Source organism: Aethalodelphis obliquidens, unplaced genomic scaffold (genome assembly GCF_003676395.1).
Source record: "Aethalodelphis obliquidens isolate GAN/ISIS:26980383/991018 unplaced genomic scaffold, ASM367639v1 scaffold9, whole genome shotgun sequence".
Lineage (NCBI taxonomy): Eukaryota > Metazoa > Chordata > Mammalia > Artiodactyla > Delphinidae > Aethalodelphis > Aethalodelphis obliquidens.
This window is the reverse complement of record NW_020837953.1, coordinates 9,808,601-9,830,544: the sequence shown is the minus strand read 5'-3', so window position 1 is coordinate 9,830,544 and position 21,944 is coordinate 9,808,601. Positions and strand designations below refer to the sequence as shown.

The following is a 21,944-nucleotide window of genomic DNA, read 5'->3' as shown; positions in this document are numbered from 1 at the left end:
GGGTGATAGTCCTCATCTCTTGGGTTTATTTTGCAGATCAACAGAAATGTTGAAGGTGAAAAAAAAGAGTCTCAGAGTTATTCATGCCAGAAGGGACCCGAAAGATTACCCACGTAACCTCCCTCTTTTTTTTTTTTTTTTTTTTTTTCCGGTACACGGGCCTCTCACTGTTGTGGCCTCTCCCATTGCGGAGCACAGGCTCCGGACGCGCAGGCTCAGCGGCCATGGCTCACGGGCCCAGCCGCTCCACGGGATGTGGGATCTTCCCAGACCGGGGCACGAACCCGTGTCCCCTGCATCGGCAGGTGGACTCTCAACCACTGCGCCACCAGGGAAGCCCACCTCCCTCATTTTATAAGTGGGAAATCAAGACTCAGTGATGGGGAATGACTGGTCCAGAGTCACACTTGATTTATGGGCAGAGTCTGAGTCTCCTGATTCCAAGTCCAAAGCGCCATCCTCTGCACTGTGTCAAAGAAGGCAACATCTCCACAGAGCTGACCCTGAAGGGTCCTTTTATGTAGTCATTGGACCTGTTGCTAGTTAATGCACTTTCCTAGGAAAATAAGCTGCATTTAAAATGGAGAGAAAACTTGGGAGAGACTCTCCCTCCTCCCCCACTGACTTCTGAAGTGTCAAGCTGGGGATTCAGGTCAAGGCTGGGAGGAAAGATTTTCAGGAATCATTGCTAGCTCCACATCATTATTTCAGTCAAAAACCAAACATGTGCCTGTGTCCAAACAAGCTAGAACCATGAACTGATGCAGTCAGTTTGTTGCTGGTGTCAGAGGCGTGTTTTTTGTTTTTTGTTTTCTTTGGGTGTTTAATTAAGTGGTTTCCACCAGAAGGAGTTTCACATCTGCTCTTCAGTAGAAACTAAGCTTTCACCCTCAGGAGAAGGAGGTTAGGATTGGGACCTCTGAGTTCACTTTTCCCAATTTTTTCAGGGTCATACCCCCTTAGATTTATTCTGCTTTGAATCACATTTCCCAGTTGGACTACTCAAGAGTGATTGAAACATGGGCTGGAGGAAAGGGCAGGATGGGGAGAAGACCCTAAGAAGAAGGGCAGATGGGATTAGAACTATTTGATTTAGAGAAAGGGCAGATTCCAGGGGTCATAATTTCTGTTCTCAAATCATCTAAGGGTGTCACGGGGCAGAGGGAGCAGAGACTGTGAAGTCTCTGACAGCAGAGCTGGTACAAATGGAGTGGGAAGAGGAAGAAGAATTTCCAGGAGGCAGATTTCAGCTTAAAGCAAGGAAGACGTTCTGATTATGAGAGATGGCCAAAGATGGTGTGGAAACTGAGCTCCCATCCCTGCCTAGAAGGTATGCTTTAGAAGAGATTTGGCTGTGAGGCTTGACAGCCAATTGTCAGAGACATGAAGATTGGAATTGACTAGTGAGACTTGGTAAAATTTGGGATTCCACCAACTATAAATTTTTCAGATTCTGGGAGTCTAAGAACCAATGACCAATGTCATGGAGTTCCACAGTTAAGAACCTACTGGAAAGCAGCAAAATCAGAAATTCGTGACCTGTTTATCTTGCCTGTGTTTCTCTTTTTCTCTCTTTGTCTTTCTTGAGCTCATGCACTTGCTCTTTCATATAGCAGGAACCTTTGACATTTTGCAGGGGATAATCTTTTTCTTTTAAGTGTGTTTCTGACTCAGCCTTTGCTCCTTCAGCATCATTTAGAGAGGCTGAGCTTTCTGGAGATTAGCTCTGGCCTGTCACCACAGCAACTGCCCAGGCCCTGTGGGCATCCGTGGTAACAGGCGAGGGCTTTGAGAAACAAGGCTTGTCTAGTGGTGAGAGGAATCCCCACAGGGAGCCTGATATGAAACAAGCAGGTTGTGTATGGAGAGGTCTTTTTCAAAAGGATTAGCTATGCAGGTGTGTCTCACTTTACACAGTTGGCCAGGCCCTGAAAAGTGTGCGTGGGTGTGTCAAATTTTGGTCAAGGGAGGAAATCTTATTTTAAAGGCAGGAAAGAGACTCGCTTTTCCAAGTCCCTGTAGTGAATTCCCTTCATAAAGTGGATTCTCCTTTTGTAAAATGAACCTCTGCCCACATTACGACCTAGTTAGTCTAGTGCTGAGTGTCTGTGAGTGGGGCCATCCATAGAGAACCCCAGGGGCATGCTTCCACTTTCACTGCAGGCAAGGAACAGCAGCAAATCAGCTGAGGGAAGACAGAGTATAACGGAGAAGCAAAGTGGGTGCGGTGCCACAATGAAGGGAGATCAGGACAGTGGGCCTTGCCTAGCATGAGCAGCTCTGCTGCAGCAGTGGCGGGGTGTCTGAGAGACGGGTGTTCTTGGAGGTGCCCAGCAAGGAGGGGTCTGTGTCCAGCGTATCAGACATCTTGTCGCAAATGGCATCCACCAGACACTCGAAGGCCTGCCTCACGCTGATGTTCTCCTTGGCGCTGGCTTCAAAGAAGTCAAACCCTGAGGATAGAAGAGAGATAGCAGTAAGGATCTTTCCCTTCCTTTTCATGCCCCCTGGCCAGAACACTCTGCATTAATACAGCCAGTGCTCAGGAGTAAAGCAAGAAGGCCTAATTCCACGGGCAGAGGATTCTGCCTCAAGGAGAGGGTACCGGGCAGGTATTACCTGCACTGGTTTTAGAGTCAGACGGATCCTGGCTCTATCACTGACCAGCTGTGTAACCCTGGGCAAGTCACCTATTTTCTTTAGGAATCAATTCCCTGGTTTATAAATTGGGATAATTTTATCTATCTCATAGAATTATTTCAAGGTTTAAACAAGATGATGCATGTAAAGTGTATAGTCCTGTGCCTGATAACACGGCGTGTGTGTGTGTGTGTGTGTGTGTGTGTGTGTGTGTGTGTGTGTGAGATAATTAGGTGTTTTCTGAGAGTGACTACTTGACTATGTGTACACAGCACTTGAGCTTCCAAAGCACTGATCAGCACCCATTATCTCATTTGATCCTCATGTCACCCCTAGGGGAAGGAGGGTCCAGGCAGAGCCTCTCCATTTCACTAATGCTCACGCTGTGGCTCAGAGAAGTAAGCTGACCTGCCCAGGGTCACCAGTATAAGAAGCCCAAGCTTTGTCCTTTTTGACCAGGGCTTTCACTCCACTTTCCCCTGCCTCTGCTCACCCCAGCCTGGCCAGTCTAGGCTGGGTTCTGGGAGACACTCCAAGATCCACACTGGAGAAGCGGAGCTTCATTTGCTCTGTCTACTCACAGACACACTGGGTTATCACCCCTCAGAGGGGTTCCTCCTCCCTGAATTTCCAGGAATCGCCCTGGATCTCTCGCTCCTCACACGGGCCCAACAAATTGCCCAGGAAAAACTGCACCTGAAGGGTGAGACATTCTTGTCTGTTTTGCACCTTGAGATCCTTAAAGGTACTTTCTGTGACAATGAACAGAACTTGGTTGTCCCAGGAGACACGAGCAAGGCCCTCCTGATTCAGACAAAGCGGCTGCTTTCCAACTGAGGGTCTTGGCCAGGTTGGTGGCAGTCCTTAGAGGCATAAGCCTCCATTCTCCATCATGTCCCTGCGCCGGCCTACTCCTTCCTCTGTTGTCTGTCCACCTTCCTCTTTCCCTTCCTTCTGAGTCCATCTTTATTTCTCCTCAAAAGCTTCCCTCTTCCCTTTTTTCCATGTTACCTCCTTCTTTTCCCCTTATGTTTCTCATACTCCTTGGGATCCTTAATATTTATTGAGTGCCTACTATATGCCAGATGCTATGCTAGGAGCTTTACAAATATTGTTTTCCTTAATCCTCACAACAGCCTGTGGGGTAAATATAATCATCTCCAATTTACAAAAGAAAAATGAAGGCTCTAAGAGATTACCTAACTCACACAAGGTCACGTGACTGTGTTAGTGGAAACTGGTTTTAGATCTGGGTCTGGCTAGCTCCTACATCCATACACACCCCTGCCTCCCGTTTCGGCCTCCTTTGCTTTTATCTGACTACCACAGTGTCTGAATCTGGGCAAGTCACTTCATCTTTCTGAATCACTTAACCTCTCTGAGTCTCGGCCTCCTTGTTTGTCAAATGGGAATAACAACAGCATCTTCCTGCTGAGAGCAGTCCTGGAGGACTGAGCGATACAATGGATAAATTGCTGTACGAATTGCCTGTTACAATGACAGTTTCTTTCTGCTCATCTTTCATCTGCTCCTCTCACTTCCCCTTCATCCCTTTCCTCCCTCTTTTGTCATCCTCTCACACAGAGGAGGGGGGTCTCTTTCCTCCTCCCTCCTTCTCCCTATTATCCCATTGTCCACAGAGAGGGCTGAAGCCCCCAGGTACAAACAGGGCTCCTCTTCCCCGGGCCACGCCAGCTTGAAGGCACTCGCAATTCCTGCCAGCCCGCCTCTGGTTGACAGCCTCTCCTGTAGCCCATTTCCCGACCTGAGAAAGCAAGGTGCAGAAGTGCCTGCTAATTGAGGACATGTGATGAAGAAGGAAGCGGCTGCTGGCTCCTTATCCTCAGGCTGTAGAGACGCAGTTGGCTTGAGAGACCCTCCAGCATGTAGCTTTTCCTTAACGAATATCATAAACATTGACTCTCTGGCCTTTGACTGGTTTGTTACAAGTGACAGTGTTTGGGGAAGTGGGCAGAGTATGTTGCTTGCCTAGGAAAGGGGCAAACAGGTAAAGAAGTAAGTAGGCTTAAACCATCAGTTTGGATGAAGATGGGGACACAGGTCAAGGCCAGGATCACCAATCCCTTCTGAGGAATTGGCACTGAGGGGAGGACGTGTCCTATTGTGCAGGTGGGCAGTGGGAAGAAGCCCAGAAGTCAGACAGCCTGGATTTGAATATAGTCTCTGTCAGCTACCAGCTGTGTGACCTCAGGCAAATTGCCTAATTTCTCCCAGGCTCTGTATCCTCATCTGTAGAATGGGTGAATATCACCTACCTCATAGGGTGGTAATAAGAATTAAACGCACAAAAGTATGTGAAGTGGTTGGCACGTGTAATACATGACCATTCCCTTTCCCTTATGTTCCCAGCCCATCTGAGTCCCAGCTTCCTTGCCCCTCCATCAGTCCCCAGGGCCTTTGGGGAAAGCCTCTTTTTCTTCATCATTCAGGGTCAATCAATAAACCAGGTCTTTATTGAACATTAACTTTGTGCCAGGTCTTGCATTGAGTGCCAGGGACAAGGGGAGACCAAATCTAATTGTGGAGAAAAGACACACTTATCAGAGTGTCAGTCCCTCACACGTTCATAGTCCTTAACGATTCCCAAATACAATTTTAAAACAACTTTTTGGGGGGGTCAAGGCAAGGGTTATCACTTATAATTTACAGATAGGGACACTGAGGCTCAGGGATGGGGCATAAGCCAGGGCTCTATCCCTTATGCCCCCTTGTCTCACTCTCAGTTGGGACAGTGACAGAATACACTATAACCCAGGTAGAGCAAACCAGAGGCTGTGCAGGAATGCGGCAGAGGGAGAGAGTGGCAGGGGAGGAGAGGGGGAATAGGCTTCCAAAAGTTAGTGGCGATGGGTGTCTTTAAGGCCAGAACAGAGCAAAACTCTTCACCTGACTAACTTATTCTTTAGGACTCAGCTTAGGTATGGCTTTGCCTCCTCCTCTGTGCTTCCCTCTGCCACAGCACGTGTTACCGTGCATGGTGGAAGTCCAAGGAGCTCCCCAAGCGGGGACCACGTCATTCATCTGAGCTCCAGTACCAGCCAGAAGAGTAGGGGCTTGGTGAATGTTAACTGAATGAACAGACAGATGGATGCAGGAGACGGGAATGAGCGTGGAGGATGTGGTTGAGGGGCTGTGGACAGTGGGGTTCATGAGAACTCATCTCAATAAGCACGGCAAACCCTGTGCTGGGCACTGGGGACACTGAAGTGAATCAGATGAGGTTCCTAACCTTGAGAAGCAGAGATAGACACACTGACAGTGTGATAAATGCTGGAAGGGTGGGGAGTGAGGGAACTGTCATGGCACAGAGGAGGCAGTTATCTGAGCCTGGGGCCCAGAGAAGTCTTCTTGGAGAAGCTGATTCTTAAGCAGATATCAGCTAGATAAAGACATGTGTGAGCACATGCATGTATAGGACACCAGGCAGGGGAAACCGCATAAACACATATAATGGGACAAAAAACAGTCTTGGTATATCCCAGTATGACCATAGCAGTTTGTTATCATTAGAGCAGCAAGCTCAAAGTGGTGACGGAAGAGGGAGTAAGTAACCAAACACGGAGAGCGCATATGTCAGGCCAAGGAGATGTCATCACTGCCGTCTCAAAGATACCCAAGGTATGAGAACTCTGATTCAAGTAACTGGTGCCTGACCCTGGCCAGCTCGTGGGTCTCTTTTGCTAGCAGAACAATCCCAAATGCACCTCCACCTAACGACTGTCAGACTCCTGGAAGGCTCTTCATTAGTAGGCCCAGGCGGTAACCTTTCCTCAGGTTCGTTAGTCAGGAGTCTCAGGAGCTGAGAATCTAGAGAGCTCAGGAAGATGAGGACCGCTTAATCAGACTATCCCCCAGTCCTTTCCTCCCTCTAATTGGCTTCAGAACAATGGAATTTCTGCTGCCTTTAATTGGGCCCAATTCTTAATTGAATCTGAGATGATTCCCACCCCCAAAATGCTCCTGTTTACCTATCCTGTCCAAAGGCAGCTGTCGCAGCCCCACAGATTCCACTGACTCTGTCCACACTGCCTGCTTCTGAATTTGACTTTAGAACTCTTTTCAGAAACTCACAACTAGCTAAACTTGCTTCTCCTCACCCTGAAACTGCCCCAGAACGTTTCTCCTCTACTTTTATGTTCAAATCCCTTCTCTAGCCTGCTCTGATACCTCATCATCTCCATCTTGTATCAGTCTTCAACTCAAGCCCCTCCGGTCACTGATGGTTTTGGCAAGGGATTCGCTGTCTTCCTTTCCACCCAGCCTTGTACTCATTCTCAGGAACTTTGGGTTTCAGGCAGACAATCCATCCGACACCCTGGCTCTTAATTTCTTAACCATCTCATTTCCAGCAACATTCTCTTCCGTTTTGTTTCTGCTATGCCCCTGTCCTTATAACTTGAGCTATTTTGACTTAGATTTGTGTCACTGGAACTCAAAGAGGTTTAATTCATCCAATATCCAGCCTCATTAGGTTGACACCCAAGATTCTGCATGGCTCAGCCTCTGTCCACTTCCCCAGCCTCATCCTCCTGGCTCACACCATGCTCCAGAAACATCGACACTTTCTTATTTGGTTTCTTTACTCATGCTACTTCCTACTCTTTAGTTCCTATACCTAATCCTCTTCATTACTCACCTGTGGAATCCCTGATTCCACAGAGCCTTCCCTTTCTCTCCCCACCCCATCTCCACCACTCAGAACATACAATGCACCGCTCCCCTAGACTCCCATGGTACCTGACATGATTGTTTCAGTCAGAGTCCATCAGGAAAATGGGCACTATTCTTAAAATTTTAACTAGAGGGAACTGGTTATATGGGTGGTAGAAGAACTAAGAGGCCAAACAGAATACTGAAGAAACCCAGAGATTATTAACAGAAAAGAAAACTATTAATGGGGCCAAAGGAAGTTAAAACTGGGGGAGCAGGAGTCAGAGAAGAGGAGCAGCCTCTACTGGGGGAGCCTGCCAAGGGGTGGGGAAGACACACATGCAGGTTTTTCTCTTTTCCCCAACTCCCATCACTTGCCAGTGTCTCTCCTTGGCTAAACCCAGCCAGAAGCCACTGTCACAGGAGGCTGGGAAACACAGCCTGCAAAGGTCAACTCCCCAGGGGGCGGTTTCAAGAGAGAGACAGAGCTGGAGAAGGGTGAAGAATGCTAGTAAACAGGACGTTGAGATTATCTCTCTACTATTTTGCTTCCCTGGTCAATGAGCAACTTGAGAGCAGGGAACTTATTCACCTCTGTGGCACCAGGGTCCATCATGTGTTCAGTGATTGTGGCAGATTGTTCACCGCCCTCCCTGTAGAAGATTTTATATTCCCACCCACTGCCAAGTGGCTTGCAGTGCCTCCTTGTGGGAGGAACATATCTCCCTTGTCAATCAACATCAGATTTCATCGTGTAACTTGCTTTGGCCAATGCATGCGGGCATACCAAGTCCCAACAGAAGCCTTGAGAGTCTTTGTGTGGCTTAGGCATCTCAGATTGGATCTCAGAGTTGCCTGACATGCACAGAGTTGCAGCTGACTTGCTGCTGACATGTAATGTGAGTGAGAAATAAACCTTTATTATCCAAGCTCCTGACTTGGGTTATGTGTTACCACAACATAATCTAAAGAATTCTCACCAACACTGGGACTGAGGGTGAAATTTCAAGAGAAACTACTGCAAGCTTTTGGGAAAACACCACTGGGTGGTGATACAATGGAAGCGTTAAGATTTTGAGTCTAAAGGCTGAGTTAGAGTACTGGACCTGCCACCTATGACCTGTGTGGCTTAGAAAAGTTACATAATCTTCAAGTGAAAAAAGAAAGACACGGAAGTGTGGCACAGCTCATTGCATGCAAGAAAACATAAGTGGTCTGAACTCAGCTTCTTCAGTGTAATGGAGCTGAAGACAATGCCGCCTCCCAGACTAGGAGTGAGAGTGAGGGTCAAAAGAGAATTGTTGTGAAAACACATTGTGAATCATAAGTCACTACACCAAGGTTAGTTATTCTCAATGTCAGCTAGGTCTTTGTTTCTCTGCACCAGGCTGAGTGATGCAAGGTTTCAATTCACCCCAATCCAAAAAACATTTATCAAGCACCTAAAATAAGCAAAGCCCTGTACAAGGGTCTGTGGGGACTGAGTGATGAGTGGGGAATTGTGTGAATTGAAATCATGGAGTCAGAGGGATAGAGCTGAACAGACCTTCCCACTCAACTAATCCAAATCCCCTGTTTTTCAAAAGGGCAAAATTGAGACCCAGAAACAGGAAAGAAGATGCTCAAGGTTACACAGTAAACTAGTGACAGAAGCAGAATAAAACCCTCAGTCTCCAAACTCCTAGGCTGATACTTTTCCCTCCACACTTCACTGAAGTGAGTGTTTATGTGTATGTTTCAAAACCACATTTTGAACAGGTTTCTCCTGCCCTTGTAGGCAGAAGCACATTTCTCTTTTACTAGCATCCCTGGGCTCTAGTCTAGACCCATTCCCAGTCAGATTGAGGAAGAGACAAGGAGCCCCTTTTCAAGCTGCACAAAGAGGTAGAGGCCCTAACATGTCATGCTTCCTGGAATAGGAGTCCCTGAAACTTCTCTGCCCTCCCAAAGATCCACTTGCCTCAGCGTCTCTACAGCCTCATCCACGTCCCAGGAACTTTGAGGATATAGAAGACCTGCTGCTACTCAAAGCTTTAATAAATGTTAGTTGCTGGCCATATCAGTAGTTCTGGCTGAGAGAGTTGAGAAACACTAAAAGAAAGGGAGTCCTGAAGAGGAGTCCCATAAAGAAGAGGATGGCCCTACTGCACTGGCAAGCGGATCACTGAGACTTACTTAATAGTTGGTGTAGCAGAGGGTGAGGATGAGGAAGGCTGAGTATCCTCTCTCACCGCTCGCAGATATGATCACATCCTTGCGAAATTCTTGACATGGTCTGCAAGATCCTGCATGATCTGGCCCCTGCCCACCTCTCCACCCTCATCTCCCACTACTCTCCCCTTGACTAGTTAGTCCCTGCAACATGGTCTTTCAAATCTCATGAGCGTTTTCAGCTCTAAACTACGTTAGGGCTGGTCTTGATGTAGAACACTCCCCTCCCTGATCCACCCTCAATCTTTGCCTAATTTTTTTCTGATCCTTTAGTTCTCAGCTTAAGAGTTACTTTCTCAGAAGATCTTGACTCTCCAGTCTAAAATTAGGTTTCTCTCTTTTTTACTTTCTTAATAGCACTTGCAGCGGCCTTATGTTACTCTTATCTGTCCACCATTCCTTCCTTTATGGAACTTCTACTTTAAACAACTGTGGTGGGACTATAGGTTACAATACTTGCCTCCCCCAGCCACTGGGACAGGCATGTGACTCACAGGTAGCCAATCACAGTCTTCCCTGAGATTGACATAAGGTAGTTGGGAGCAAGAATCCTCTTTTTGCAGAAGTTGGAAGATATGAATCTGGAGCTGCCATCATCCATCTTACTCCCCATTCAGAGTCTGACTATAGAAAGAGGCTGAAGGCATACACAAAGCTAAGAAATAGTGCAATTAAGTTGCACTCATAAGCTAATAAATTCTATTTTTTAAAATTAAAGCTTGTTTAATTTGGGATTTTATCACTTGCCATAATGAGAGTCCTAAGTCAAATAGAACTTACCACAATTTTTAACAGGTTTATTGAGATATAATTCACATACCATACAATTCACCCATTTACACAATTTTTAATTATATATTTATTTGTATAATTATTTGTTTAGTGTCTCTTTCCCCCATTAGTTCCGTGACAGTAAGAATCACAGCTAAGTGCCAAGATAAAACCTGGCTCAGAGTATGTGCTCAATAAATATTTTTCAATAAACAAATGTACAAGTGAATGAGTATCTATCCTGTGCTGGGTGGCTGGGATAATGAAAAAAATTTTAGACGTAACCCCTGCTACTGCTGAGGTCTACCAAGAGAGACAGACATGTAAATAGGCAAGTTCTGGTAAGCAGTAGAGGAAAGCTCAGGCAGTTGTGTAGGACTGAGATGGGTTACCTTGACCTACCCAAATCTAACCAATTCATTTAAGTACCTTCCTAAACCCTGTAGTAAGAATTAATCTCACTTCCATCTGTTTTCCTACATAAATTAGATAGATCTTTATTGGCTCTACCACTTCCTAATTGTGTAATCTTGAGCAAGAACCTAATTTTTCAGAGTATTGAATATGACCTACCTTGAAGACTTATAGTGAGAATTAAATGAGATAATTAACGCAAAGCATTTCATATAATGCCAGCCGTTATTACGATATTTGCTGTATAGTGAGGTTAAATGGTTAGAAGCACAGGCTCTGGAGCCAGACTACTGCTTGAATTCAAATTCTGACTCTACTTGTTACTAGCTGTATGACCTTAAGCAAGTTACTCAACTTCTCTGTGCCTCAGTTTTCTCATCTGTTAAAAGAACAACTTGGATATAAGAAAAGTACCTATCTCAGAGGGTTCTAGGGGGATTAAGTTAAATGAGTAATACTTTAAACACTTAGAATAGGGCCCGGCACATGGTAAACACCTAATAAATGTTTAACTAACACACCTTTTTAAAATGCTAGTCATAAGGGTCTGGCATGCTGGCTATATTTTTTCCGAATATAAAATTAACTCACCTTTTAAAAACTTAGTCTTGTTTAACATTAAGGGCTTGACATGCTGATTATATATTTTTTCTAATACACACCAAAATATATACATAAAATCATCTTGCACACCTCCAGTGACATGAGTCTCCTGCCTGGAGAAGCACTACTCTAGACTCACACAATCCAATGATTTATGATTCCCTAAACACAGAGTGCTGTTCCTTGCCTTTGCCAGTGTTATTCCCCCGCCTGGAACGTCCTTGCCTTTCTTTCTCACTTGGCTGCTCCTACTTGTCTTCAAGACTCAGAGTGGGCATCATGTTCTCTGACCCCAACTGAATAGGTGCCTCCTCTGTGCTCCCACAACCCCGGCACATCCCTCTATCACAGCACTGATCACCAGGTGGATCCCTATTTCTGTCTCAGACCAGGGAACATAGCCTATTTCACAGCACAGTACTTGGCATGGAGTAGGAGCTCAGGAAGTCGTAATTAGAACAAAGTAAAATGACGTAGCCAAATACTTGACTCCATAAAATTTTAATCCAAACATAGTCTTGCAGTGTTTACTCACTGCCAGGCCATTTGCCAGGCATGGTGGGTATAAAGATAAACAAGACTCACTTCCTGTCATCATGGAGCTTTCTGGAGACAAATATGGAAACAAGTGCACCCAAGTGTGATGGGTACTGTGCCTGTTGCATGTACGGGGTACAGTAAGTGGGGGCACAAAGAAAAGAGCTGGGGGAATACGGAAGAGGCTTCAGAGCAGTGAAGATGTTCTGAAAGCTGAGTGGGCTTTCAACAGCTGGATAAAAGTAGGGGATGGGGAGTAGAAAAGAGCCTTTCAAACAGATGGTATATCGTTGATCCAGGGACAGCGTTGGGAGTCTCGGCGACAGCAGGCTGAAGACATAAAGAGATAGCCTGAGGTCACCCATGTGAGGGCTTTGCCACATGCTCACTGTTCTGTGAACTATGGGAATGGGTAGAGGCACATTCTGGACCCTGAGAACCTCTGTGATGGGGTAAGAACCATCAAGAGCCAAATGGCCCAGCCTCTGTATTTATTAAGCACCTACAGTGTGTTAATTTCTATTCCAGGACACACTGGAGGACAGGAAAGGGAAGAAAGAAGTATAGGACACTCTCCTATACATCTACTTATAATACACATAACACAAATATATACAAGACACAACTCACACTTGTGTATTACACAATTTTCCCACCTACCAGCCCAAATATCTGTACTTCAGAAACTGGCAGAGAATATAACTTTAAACTCCTTATTCCTCAATACTTACAGCACCTAGGTTGTAAGAAATACTTAGGGAGACTGGCTAAAAGCTAAGCAGTACTTCATTCTTCTAGAAGACTTCCCTAAGGTGATCCCACATTGAACCCCAATACAGAAAAGAAAAGAAAAAAAGGAAGAAAAGAAAGGCTGCTCTTTTAAGCAAGTGTAGGTAGGTGTCCTGCTGTGCAGTCACTGAGACACAACTGAGGCACCTGGGTCTCAGTGGAGCACAAGGATCAAGGTGCTTTAACCCTGGAAAAAGCTGCATGCTTAAACCACGTTGTCTCATCCCTCATACAATTACTTTTGCCGTGAATTGTATTTTGGTGACAAAGCATCAGTTTACACTGAGAGAAATTGTAAGACACAGTGTACGATGTTCAGTGTTGTAGTTGCTGTAAGGCATGTTAGATATTAAGGATGTTATCGCATTCAGCATATAGAGTCTGCTCTACAGTTGCCAGTGGAGAGCAGTGTTTCTCTGGAATAATGGGTTTGTTTTCATCTTAAGGACCATCTCTGAACCATGTAACTGATTATGTTTCCCTCTTTGCAATGGTTGCTGGGAAGCTCAAAGCAAATATTTTGGCCCAACTCTTGCACATGCCCAAAAACTTATAAAATATACACTTATCTCACCTCTGACCTCCTCTTATGTTCTCCTACACTTGCTTTCACTTTGCTTCAATTGTCTCACTTATTTTTTTATTGATGTATTGATACTATGATGATTTTTATAGGATACCTCAAATCCTTTGTGGAAGGAGCTGGTTAAAAAAATGATTTCATAAATTTACATTTTATTTATACATTCAAGGACCTCCCTGGTGGCACAGTGGTTAAGAATCCGCCTGCCAATGCAGGGGACATGGGTTCGATCCCTGGTCTGGGAAGATCTCACATGCTGCGGAGCAACTAAGCCCGTGCGCCACAACTATTGAGCCTGCACTCTAGAGCCTGCGAGCCACAACTACTGAGTCTGCGCACCACAACTACTGAAGCCCATGCACCTAGAGCCCATGCTCCACAACAAGAGAATCCACCGCAAGAAGAAGCCTGAGCACCGCAACGAAGAGTAGCCCCTGCTCACCGCAACTAGAGAAAGCCTGTGTGCAGCAACGAAGACCCAACGCAGCCAAAAATAAATAAATCTGTAAAAAATTACTTATACATTCAATGTAACAAAATATACATGTATCATAAATAATGAATACCTAGAATTCACTAGCACAAAGCCCATATGTACATCACACAAATATGAAACAATACACACAGAGCACATATGCACATAATTCACAATCACAGCACATCCTTAACGTCACAAATACAAACACACACTTGTCCTCTCCATTTGCCCCACTCCCGTGCATACACACGTGCCGTGCACATACCCAGCTGCTCTGCGAGGAGCCGGCCCTTCTCGGTGGGAACAACCCTCTCTTCCTCCATGTCACACTTGTTCCCCACCAGGATGACCTGTGCATTGTCCCAGGAGTAGGTCTTGATCTGAGTAGCCCTAAAGAGAGACAGAGAGATGACGGTGTTAACGACATCCTCCTAGGCTAAAAGGACCCTGCAAAGCTCACAGAAGCCCCTTCAGTGGGGTTCGCAACACACGAGATACTGTCAGCTAATTCATCCTAGGACAGTCAGACCTCTGCTCCTGCTGGCTGTCACAGATGCTGACCCTTAAGCCCTGGTTGCAAACTTCACTCAGCTATTTGGATTCCACCTCTAATGCCCTCTCCTCACAGGCAGAGAGCTCTTTCTAAAACATCTATCAGATGATTCGTCCTTTCTTAAAAGCCTTCTCTGGTCCCTGGACTAGCTAAGCGATGAAGTCTAGATCCCTCAGTTAGGCGTTCAAGACCATTTACATCCTGTCTCTCCAGCCTCATCACCCTTCCTCTCACTTCACAAACCTCACCCATTCCCCAAAGGCTCTTCCATGGCATGTGCCTTTGCCTTTACTGGAAATCCCTTCCCCACACTAAGTCATCCTCCAAGGCTCAGGGCTGATCCCACAGTTGCCTGGGGGAGGCTTCTCAAGCTTCCCCTGGCCCAACAAGCCTCTCCCTCCTCCTCTTCACTGAGGCCTTAGATCATTATTATTTGTAGAAACCAAAATGTCAGCAGTGGTTTCCCTCACGTAGGATGATTATGAAATTTTATTCATTTATTTATTTTTGGCTGTGTTGGGTCTTCGTTGCTGCGTGTGGACTTTCTCTAGTTGTGGCGAGCGGGGGCTACTCTTCACTGCTGTGCACGGGCTTCTCATTGTGGTGGCTTCTCTTGTTGTGGAGCATGGGCTCTAGGTGCATGGGCTTCAGTAGTTGTGGCACTCAGGCTCAGTAGTTGTGGCTTGCAGGCTCTAGAGCGCAGGCTCAGTAGTTATGGTGCACGGGCTTAGCTGCTCCGAGGCATGTGGGATCTTCCCAGACTAGGGATCGAACCCGTGTCCCCTGCATTGCCAGGCAGATTCTCAACCACTGTACCACCAGGGAAGTCCCAGAACTTTAAAAAAATGCTTTACCTTTCAAAATTTTGAAAGTGAGCATGTATTACTTTTATAATGAGAAACAAACTTTTAAACAGAGGAAATAAAATCAGACCATTTTATTCAGGAGACATCTTTTTTGTGTAGTTGGCCTAACTCTGTCCCCAAATACCTCATCAGGTAGAAACAATTACCTTCCCTTTTGTTCCCCTACTCTTTTTTGTGGCGCCTGTCACATTCGGCTGAATTTATCTGTCTCTCCTTGAGAGCAGGGACAGGCTTATTCATCTTTGGGGTACCAGCCCCCAGCATAGAGCACAGAGAAAAAAAGTCATTGATTGTCTGATGAAGGAAGAAGCCAGCAAACGATTGATCCTGAAGCAGATCTAAATAAAATCTGACCCTATCCTGACACTGACAATCTAACTTAACCCTAACTGCAACCTGGACCGATAGCCAACCCTGCTCCTAAAGCTCATCTCACCACCAATCTTCTCTTTAAGGGTGAAAAGCCACTTCCTCAAAGGCTAGAATTTACTCAACCACCATTTGTGGTGAACCGACAGAGAGCCAGGTTCTGTGCTGGGTACTGGGGCTTAGATGGCAGGTGGGTGCTAGGCTGGGACCAAGTTTCCCAGAGGCAAAACTAAAGGCCAGAGCTTGGGAAAGATAGACATTCAGTCTTCAGGTTCAAGACAGGTACATGGAGCCAACTCCCCAAGTCTCCCATGCCACTCTTCTGTCATCTTCCTCCCTCCTCCCACCACCATCCAGGCTCAGCTCCCAGATTAGCAACTTAGGTTATTCTTGGAGGAATCTTCACCAGGTGTTAAAGTCACTGTGTGCCTGAGGCAGAATGAACAGCGACTGATGGAGAGAGGGAAGGAGGTCAAGGTCGACAGGGAATGGGCAGTGTGGAGATACTTAAAGAAAGAGCTCATCACTTCGTGGTGGGAGGTGGGGGGGAAAGATGGAGACATGGGAGAAGGGAGGAGAAGAGAAAAATCATGACTGGAGGAGGGAAGAGAGGGAACAAGAAAGGAAAAAAGCAGGAGAAAAAAGAGGCATAAAGAGAGAGGAAGGGAAAAAAGAGGGAGGAAAGGGGAAAAAAGAGGGAGGAAAGGAGAAAAAAGGAAGGTGGAGAGAAGGACTTGTTAAAAGGAAAGGGGGAGAAAGGAGGAAGAAGGGGATGACCAACAGACTAAGAAGGACAACACATGGGTGACAGGCATGTGGGTGGCACCCTAGACTGATGCTGAGAACTCAGGGGGTGGTGGGGAGAATGTGGCAAGCAGCCTGCAAGGCCACTCCCAGCTCAAGGCTCCAAGGCACCAACAGTGCTGCACATAGTCATGACAACTGTTCCTTGGGAGACAGGAAGTCTTCAAAGGGTAGCTGTTGGGCAAAGAAGAGCGGGAGACAAGCTTGGCACTGGCCAGCTCCGCTGCTGTGTGCCCAGCCTACTCAGCCTCTCTGATTGTGAAGAAGAGCCAGGCACACACGCTCCATCTTCCCCATCCTTTCCACTGATTAGGGGCACCGGGTCCTGGCCCTCTGTCTCACGTGCCCTTCCTCTCGTGCTCCCTTCTCCCTGTGAGTAATGCTCCAGGAAGAAAGATGTAAGTTGCTCAGAGGTTATACCTCTGGGGAACTGTGCTGATTTCTATCGTATCAAGATATTGAATCTTTATGAACTTGGACCCCCGGCCCAGGGATAAACTTTATAGGGAAGCAATATGTGGATTCACTTAGCACTATGTCCAGAATGATCTCTCTAAAACACTAATTTGAACCTGTTGTTTCCCTGTTCAAATGTCCTCACCTACCAGATAAAATCCAAATCCCTCACCCCAGCACACAAAATCCTTCATGACCTCTGCTCTTCTTACCCTCTCACTTACCTTCTTATCTTTGCACATCTGTACTATTTTTCTGGAACATTCTTACCCATTTGTCCCTCTGGCTAACTCCTGTTCATCTTTCAAAACGCAGCATATGTGTCAGCAATTCCAGGACAACTTCCCTGACTTCCCAGGCTGGGTCAGAGCCCTCCGCTGGGTTCCCACAGCCCTGGTGCCACTCTCATCACTGCACCTGTCACATGATATTTTCATTGCCTGCTCACTGATCTGTCCTCTCCTCTCATCTGTGAACTTTTTGAGGACAGGAGCCATGTCTGATTCATTCGAGTTTCCCTAGCACATAGCACAGAGCCTAGTACATACAAGGTTTTCATGAACAGTTTGATGAGTGGGTGAAGGAACGAATCTCATACCAGTCTTGGACAGCATTGAAGGATTCCTCATTGGTGACGTCATACATCAGGATGAAGCCCATGGCTCCACGGTAATAGGCTGTGGTGATGGTCCGGTACCGCTCCTGTCCAGCCGTGTCCTGGGTGGGAAAGGGAAAGTGTCAGCCTCCTAGAAAGTCTGCTTTGTTTCTAAAGAGTCCCCAGGACAATTAAAATCATCCAAAGTACATTTAAGGAGCACCTATTATGTATCTTTTATTGTACTTGGTGACTAGAACAAAATGGTTTCTGAAACCTCATAGAAATTAATAAGAAGATAATTAAAATCCCAATAGAAAAATGAGCAGGAGTAAAGAACAAGTCACAGAAGAAATGTAAATGGATAATTATTATATTAATAGGTTTTAACCTTATTTTTAATTATAATTCCCATTATAGTTGAGGATGTAGTGAGATGTATAACCTCATACCTTGCTTGTGGGAATGACACTTGGTTCAATCTTTCTGGTAATCAATTTGGAAGTCCCAAGAGCATTAAAAATAGTTGTACCCTTTGAACTAGAAATTTTTCCTTCTAAAAACTTTTTCTACAAAAATAGAATATCAGACAAATATTTATGCACAACAATGCTTCTTACAACTTTATTTAGACATTGAAAAACTGACATCAACCTATATATTCAACAATAGGAGAATGGTTAAAATACAAGATTTTTAATGTGTTTATTTATATAAGAATATTTATTATAATGGAACAATTCTTGTATGTGCGATATAATGTCAGTTTCATAACTATATATGCAGAGAAGGAAACTGGAAAGAAACACATCAAAAGGTTAATAGTGATTATCTCTGTATGAAAGATAAGAATTACCAGGATTTTCATTTTCTTCAGCTATTTTTATTTTCTCTATGCTAAGCATGTATTACTTATATAAGGAGAAACAAATAAACATTTTTACTAAAAAAAAGACGAAGACAATTCTTTATCTCAAGCAGCTCACAGTCTAGTTGGAAAGACAAACATGTAAACAAGATAAGCCAAGCCCCACAACAAAGTGTTACTGGAGTACACTGGGATGCTTCACAATGTCCACACGGTCCTTATGTGAGGGACCAGCTGGTCTTCTCTGAATCATTGGTTTTAGATGTGTGATACTTGAGCACGTGTAAAACATTTCCTCATATATTATCTTATTTAAATTTTATAATAATCTCTATGAGGTAGGGATCAGTATTTACATTTTGTAGTTGAGAATGCAAAAATGCAGAGAGGGTAAGTGATTTTTCCAAGGCCACAATGCTGGTGACAAAAGCTATGCCTTAAATCTAGGACTTCTGATTCCAAGTCCAATGCACATACCATTATACCTCAATCAGTGAAAGATTTATCCACAGGCATTTACTGAACACTATCCATAATGATAATAAAAACAAATAGGGACTTCCCTGGTGATCCAGTGGGTAAGGTTCCATGCTCTCAATGCAGAGGGCCTGGGTTCGATCCCTGGTCGGGGAACTAGATCCCACATGCATGCTGCAACTAAGAAGTCCACATGCTGCAACTAAGAGTCACACGCTGCAACTAAGAAGTCTGCACACCGCAACTAAGATATCTGCATGCCACAACTAAGAAGCCTGCATGCTGGACTTCTCTGGTGGCACAGTAGTTAAGAATCCGCCTGCCAATGCAGGGGACACGGGTTTGAGCCCTGGTCCAGGAAGATCCCACATGCCGCGAAGCAATGAAGCCCGTGCACCACAACTACTGAGCCTGTGCTCTAGAGCCTGTGAGCCACAGCTACTGAGCCCGTGTGCCACAACTGCTGAAGCCTGTGCACCTAGAGCCTGTGCTCTGCAACAAGAGAAACCACCTCAATGAGAAGCCCATGCACCACAAAGAAGAGTAGCCCCAGCTCACCACAACTAGAGAAAGCCCATGCGCAGCAACGAAGACCCAAAGCAGCCCAAAATAAATTAATTAATTAAAAAATTAAAAATAAGAAGCCTGCATGCCACAACTAAGACCTAGCACGCCTAAATAAATAAATAAATGGTTAAAAAAATAAAAACAAATAATGAGAATAAGAATTATAGCCTGCCATTAATTGTACATATGTTGCACCTGTTATCCACAAACTTTAGAAAAACCCTGTAGGGTACATATCATTACTCCCATTTTACAAAAGGGAAAACTGAAGTTCAGAGAGATTGCCCATCAAATGTAAGATTTGGGATTCAAAACAAGTATGTCTGACTCCTACACCCATTACAGTATATTGCCTTGGCTATGAACCATACTTTGTGTGACACAGAAATGGAACAAGGACCATCCTTGCCCTAAGGAAGCCTCAGTAAAAGTAAAGAGGTGGCTAAGACATACCACTGAACTCATAATAGCAATATGTGGCAGTATGTCAACAGTACCGGGTATGTGGCATAAAGAAAATGTGTTACACGAGTCAGATAAGGTAGAAACATGGTGGTTTTAGGTAGTTATGGAAGATGTCAAAGCAGAGATAGTGTACCAGTTAGGGTAGACCGGGTTATTCAATAATACACAATCTCAAAATCTCAACAGCTTCAAAAACAAGGTTTTATTTTTCACTATTTTTACATATCCATCAAGGGTTGGCTGGGTGCTCTGCTTTTTGTCTTCCTCATTCCAGGATAAAGAGTGACAGGGTGGGGTTTCCCAGGTGGCGCAGTGGTTGAGAGTCCGCCTGCCAATGCAGGGGACACAGGTTCGTGCCCCAGTCTGGGAAGATCCCACATGCTGCGGAGTGGCTGGGCCCGTGAGCCATGGCCGCTGAGTCTGCGCATCTGGAGCCTGTGCTCCGCAACAGTAGAGGCCACAACAGTGAGAGGCCTGCGTACCGAAAAAAAAAAAAGAGTGACAGGGTGGCTACGAAAGGGAAAGAAAGTGTATGAGTCATGTGTTGGCTCTTCCACTTTTCCCATTCACTGGCCAAAGCAAGTCACATGCCCATACCCAAGAAAGCACAATCCTATAATACGCCCAGGAGAGAATGGGAAATGTGGTAGATGGCATAGCCACTCCCATGTACCAAGCCCAGGAGCATTACCTACAGATGTGCTTACTTGGTAACAGAAGGAGACAACAGGGATTCTCCGAAAGAAGAATTTTCCAAGCAGAAAAGTGAAGGAAAGGTATTTTGGCAGAAGGAAGATGTTTTTCCAGTGACTACTCCAGAAGAACTTAAGGAACGGCGGGAAATGAGTAGATGAAGCTAGAAAGAGCTTTGAATGCCATGCTATGGAGTTTGAACTTGATCTTTTTAGGGTCAAAGATTTTGAGACAGGAGATTAACATGATTGGATCTGAACTTTAGAAAGATCACTCTGACTCTGATGTGGAGAATGAACTGGAGGAAGTAGAGATGGGAGGCAGGAAAGCTGGTTGGTTAGATCTTTGCAGTGGTTCAGGGGCGACCTAAGATGGATTTGAACTAGAGTGGTAGCAATGAGGATGGAGTAGAAATAGACTCAAGAGGTATTTAAGAGGTGAATTACAGGGCATGATGACAGATGGGTTTTGTTTCTGGCAGGGCTCAGTTTCTTCATGTCCTGAGCAATTCAGCTCTGACCCAGACTTGCACATTACTCAGCAAAACAAAATCTGCATTTAACACACCCACCATCCTTGGAGAGCATAGGAATCACCATCTGTTTGCTGAGCAGGTTTTTGGGTGTCTTACTCTTTACCTCAAGCAGCCTAACAGAGTATTCCTTCTGACCACATACAGTACTTCTCCCTAAGAGTTCTGGCAAACAGAATTTTATCCAGCTCATGAATGGGTGAGTGGATGAATGAATTAAAGAATGAATGAAGAGATAGATGATTGAGTGAGTGAGTGAGTGAGAGTGAGTGAGTAAACATCTAACACAGGAATCTTAGGCACTAATATTAGAGAAATATTCACTGTCTGCCATATCTCACAAAAGCTCTCTGTGTGTGTGTGTACCTATGAAACACTGCAGCAGAATTTGATCCTCCCCTCCCACACTCTTACCTCTGCTTCCTGAGCTCCTCAGAGCCAACACAACAGATGAGACTCCTCCCTCCAATCTACAGGCTCAGACCTTAAATCTTGTCCTGTAGGGTTTAGAATTAAGCCACCTGTCCAGACTGGTGATCTAAAGGCCCAAGCAGGATTTCTGAGCAACTGCACTGCCAGCAGTTCTCATCTCTTCTCATTCCACCCACATTATACCATTTCTCTATGAGAGTTTCCAGTCTCTTATCTCTGCCTGGAGCCTGGCCCTGTGCCCCAGCTCTTTGACAAAGAATCCTGCCACCCAATTGATGCCCAATTAATTGGAAATCCTGGTATAGAATAATAAATGAGCTTGGACATGGAATCAGTTTCACCTCTGTACTCCCAGGGCCTAGCACAGGGCTGTGCACACAGTAGGGATTCAATCACCACCTTGTTAAACAAAAAGGCCACATAGTTTTAAGGTTAGGAGCACGGTCTCTGGAATTAGACTTCTGGGTGTAAACCCCTGTTTTAGCACTTACTATGTGACAATGGCAGGCAGCCTCTAAAATGGCTCCCAATGATTGCTGTCTCCTGGTATTCATGCTCTTCGGTAATCCC

The 21,944-nt window shown here is 45.3% G+C and overlaps 1 protein-coding gene across 3 annotated transcripts in view; it reads right to left on the bottom strand.

Annotated features, from left to right (window-relative positions):
- Nucleotides 1-273: 273 nt before the first annotated feature.
- The window catches only part of TXNDC12 (thioredoxin domain containing 12), a 103,801-nt gene continuing 82,130 nt past the window's right edge, over nucleotides 274-21,944 (bottom strand). Inside the window, exons 10-12 of one of the 3 annotated variants that reach the window (XM_027108557.1) lie at nucleotides 17,344-17,462; nucleotides 13,963-14,087; nucleotides 274-2,453 (exon numbers count right to left, since the gene is read on the bottom strand). In XM_027108557.1, the coding sequence (XP_026964358.1) occupies nucleotides 2,266-2,453; nucleotides 13,963-14,087; nucleotides 17,344-17,462 (432 nt within the window). In that variant the 3' untranslated portion in view covers nucleotides 274-2,265. The remainder of the gene's footprint in view (nucleotides 2,454-13,962; nucleotides 14,088-17,343; nucleotides 17,463-21,944) is intronic. The other 2 variants (XM_027108561.1, XM_027108558.1) reach the window with 2 other exon arrangements.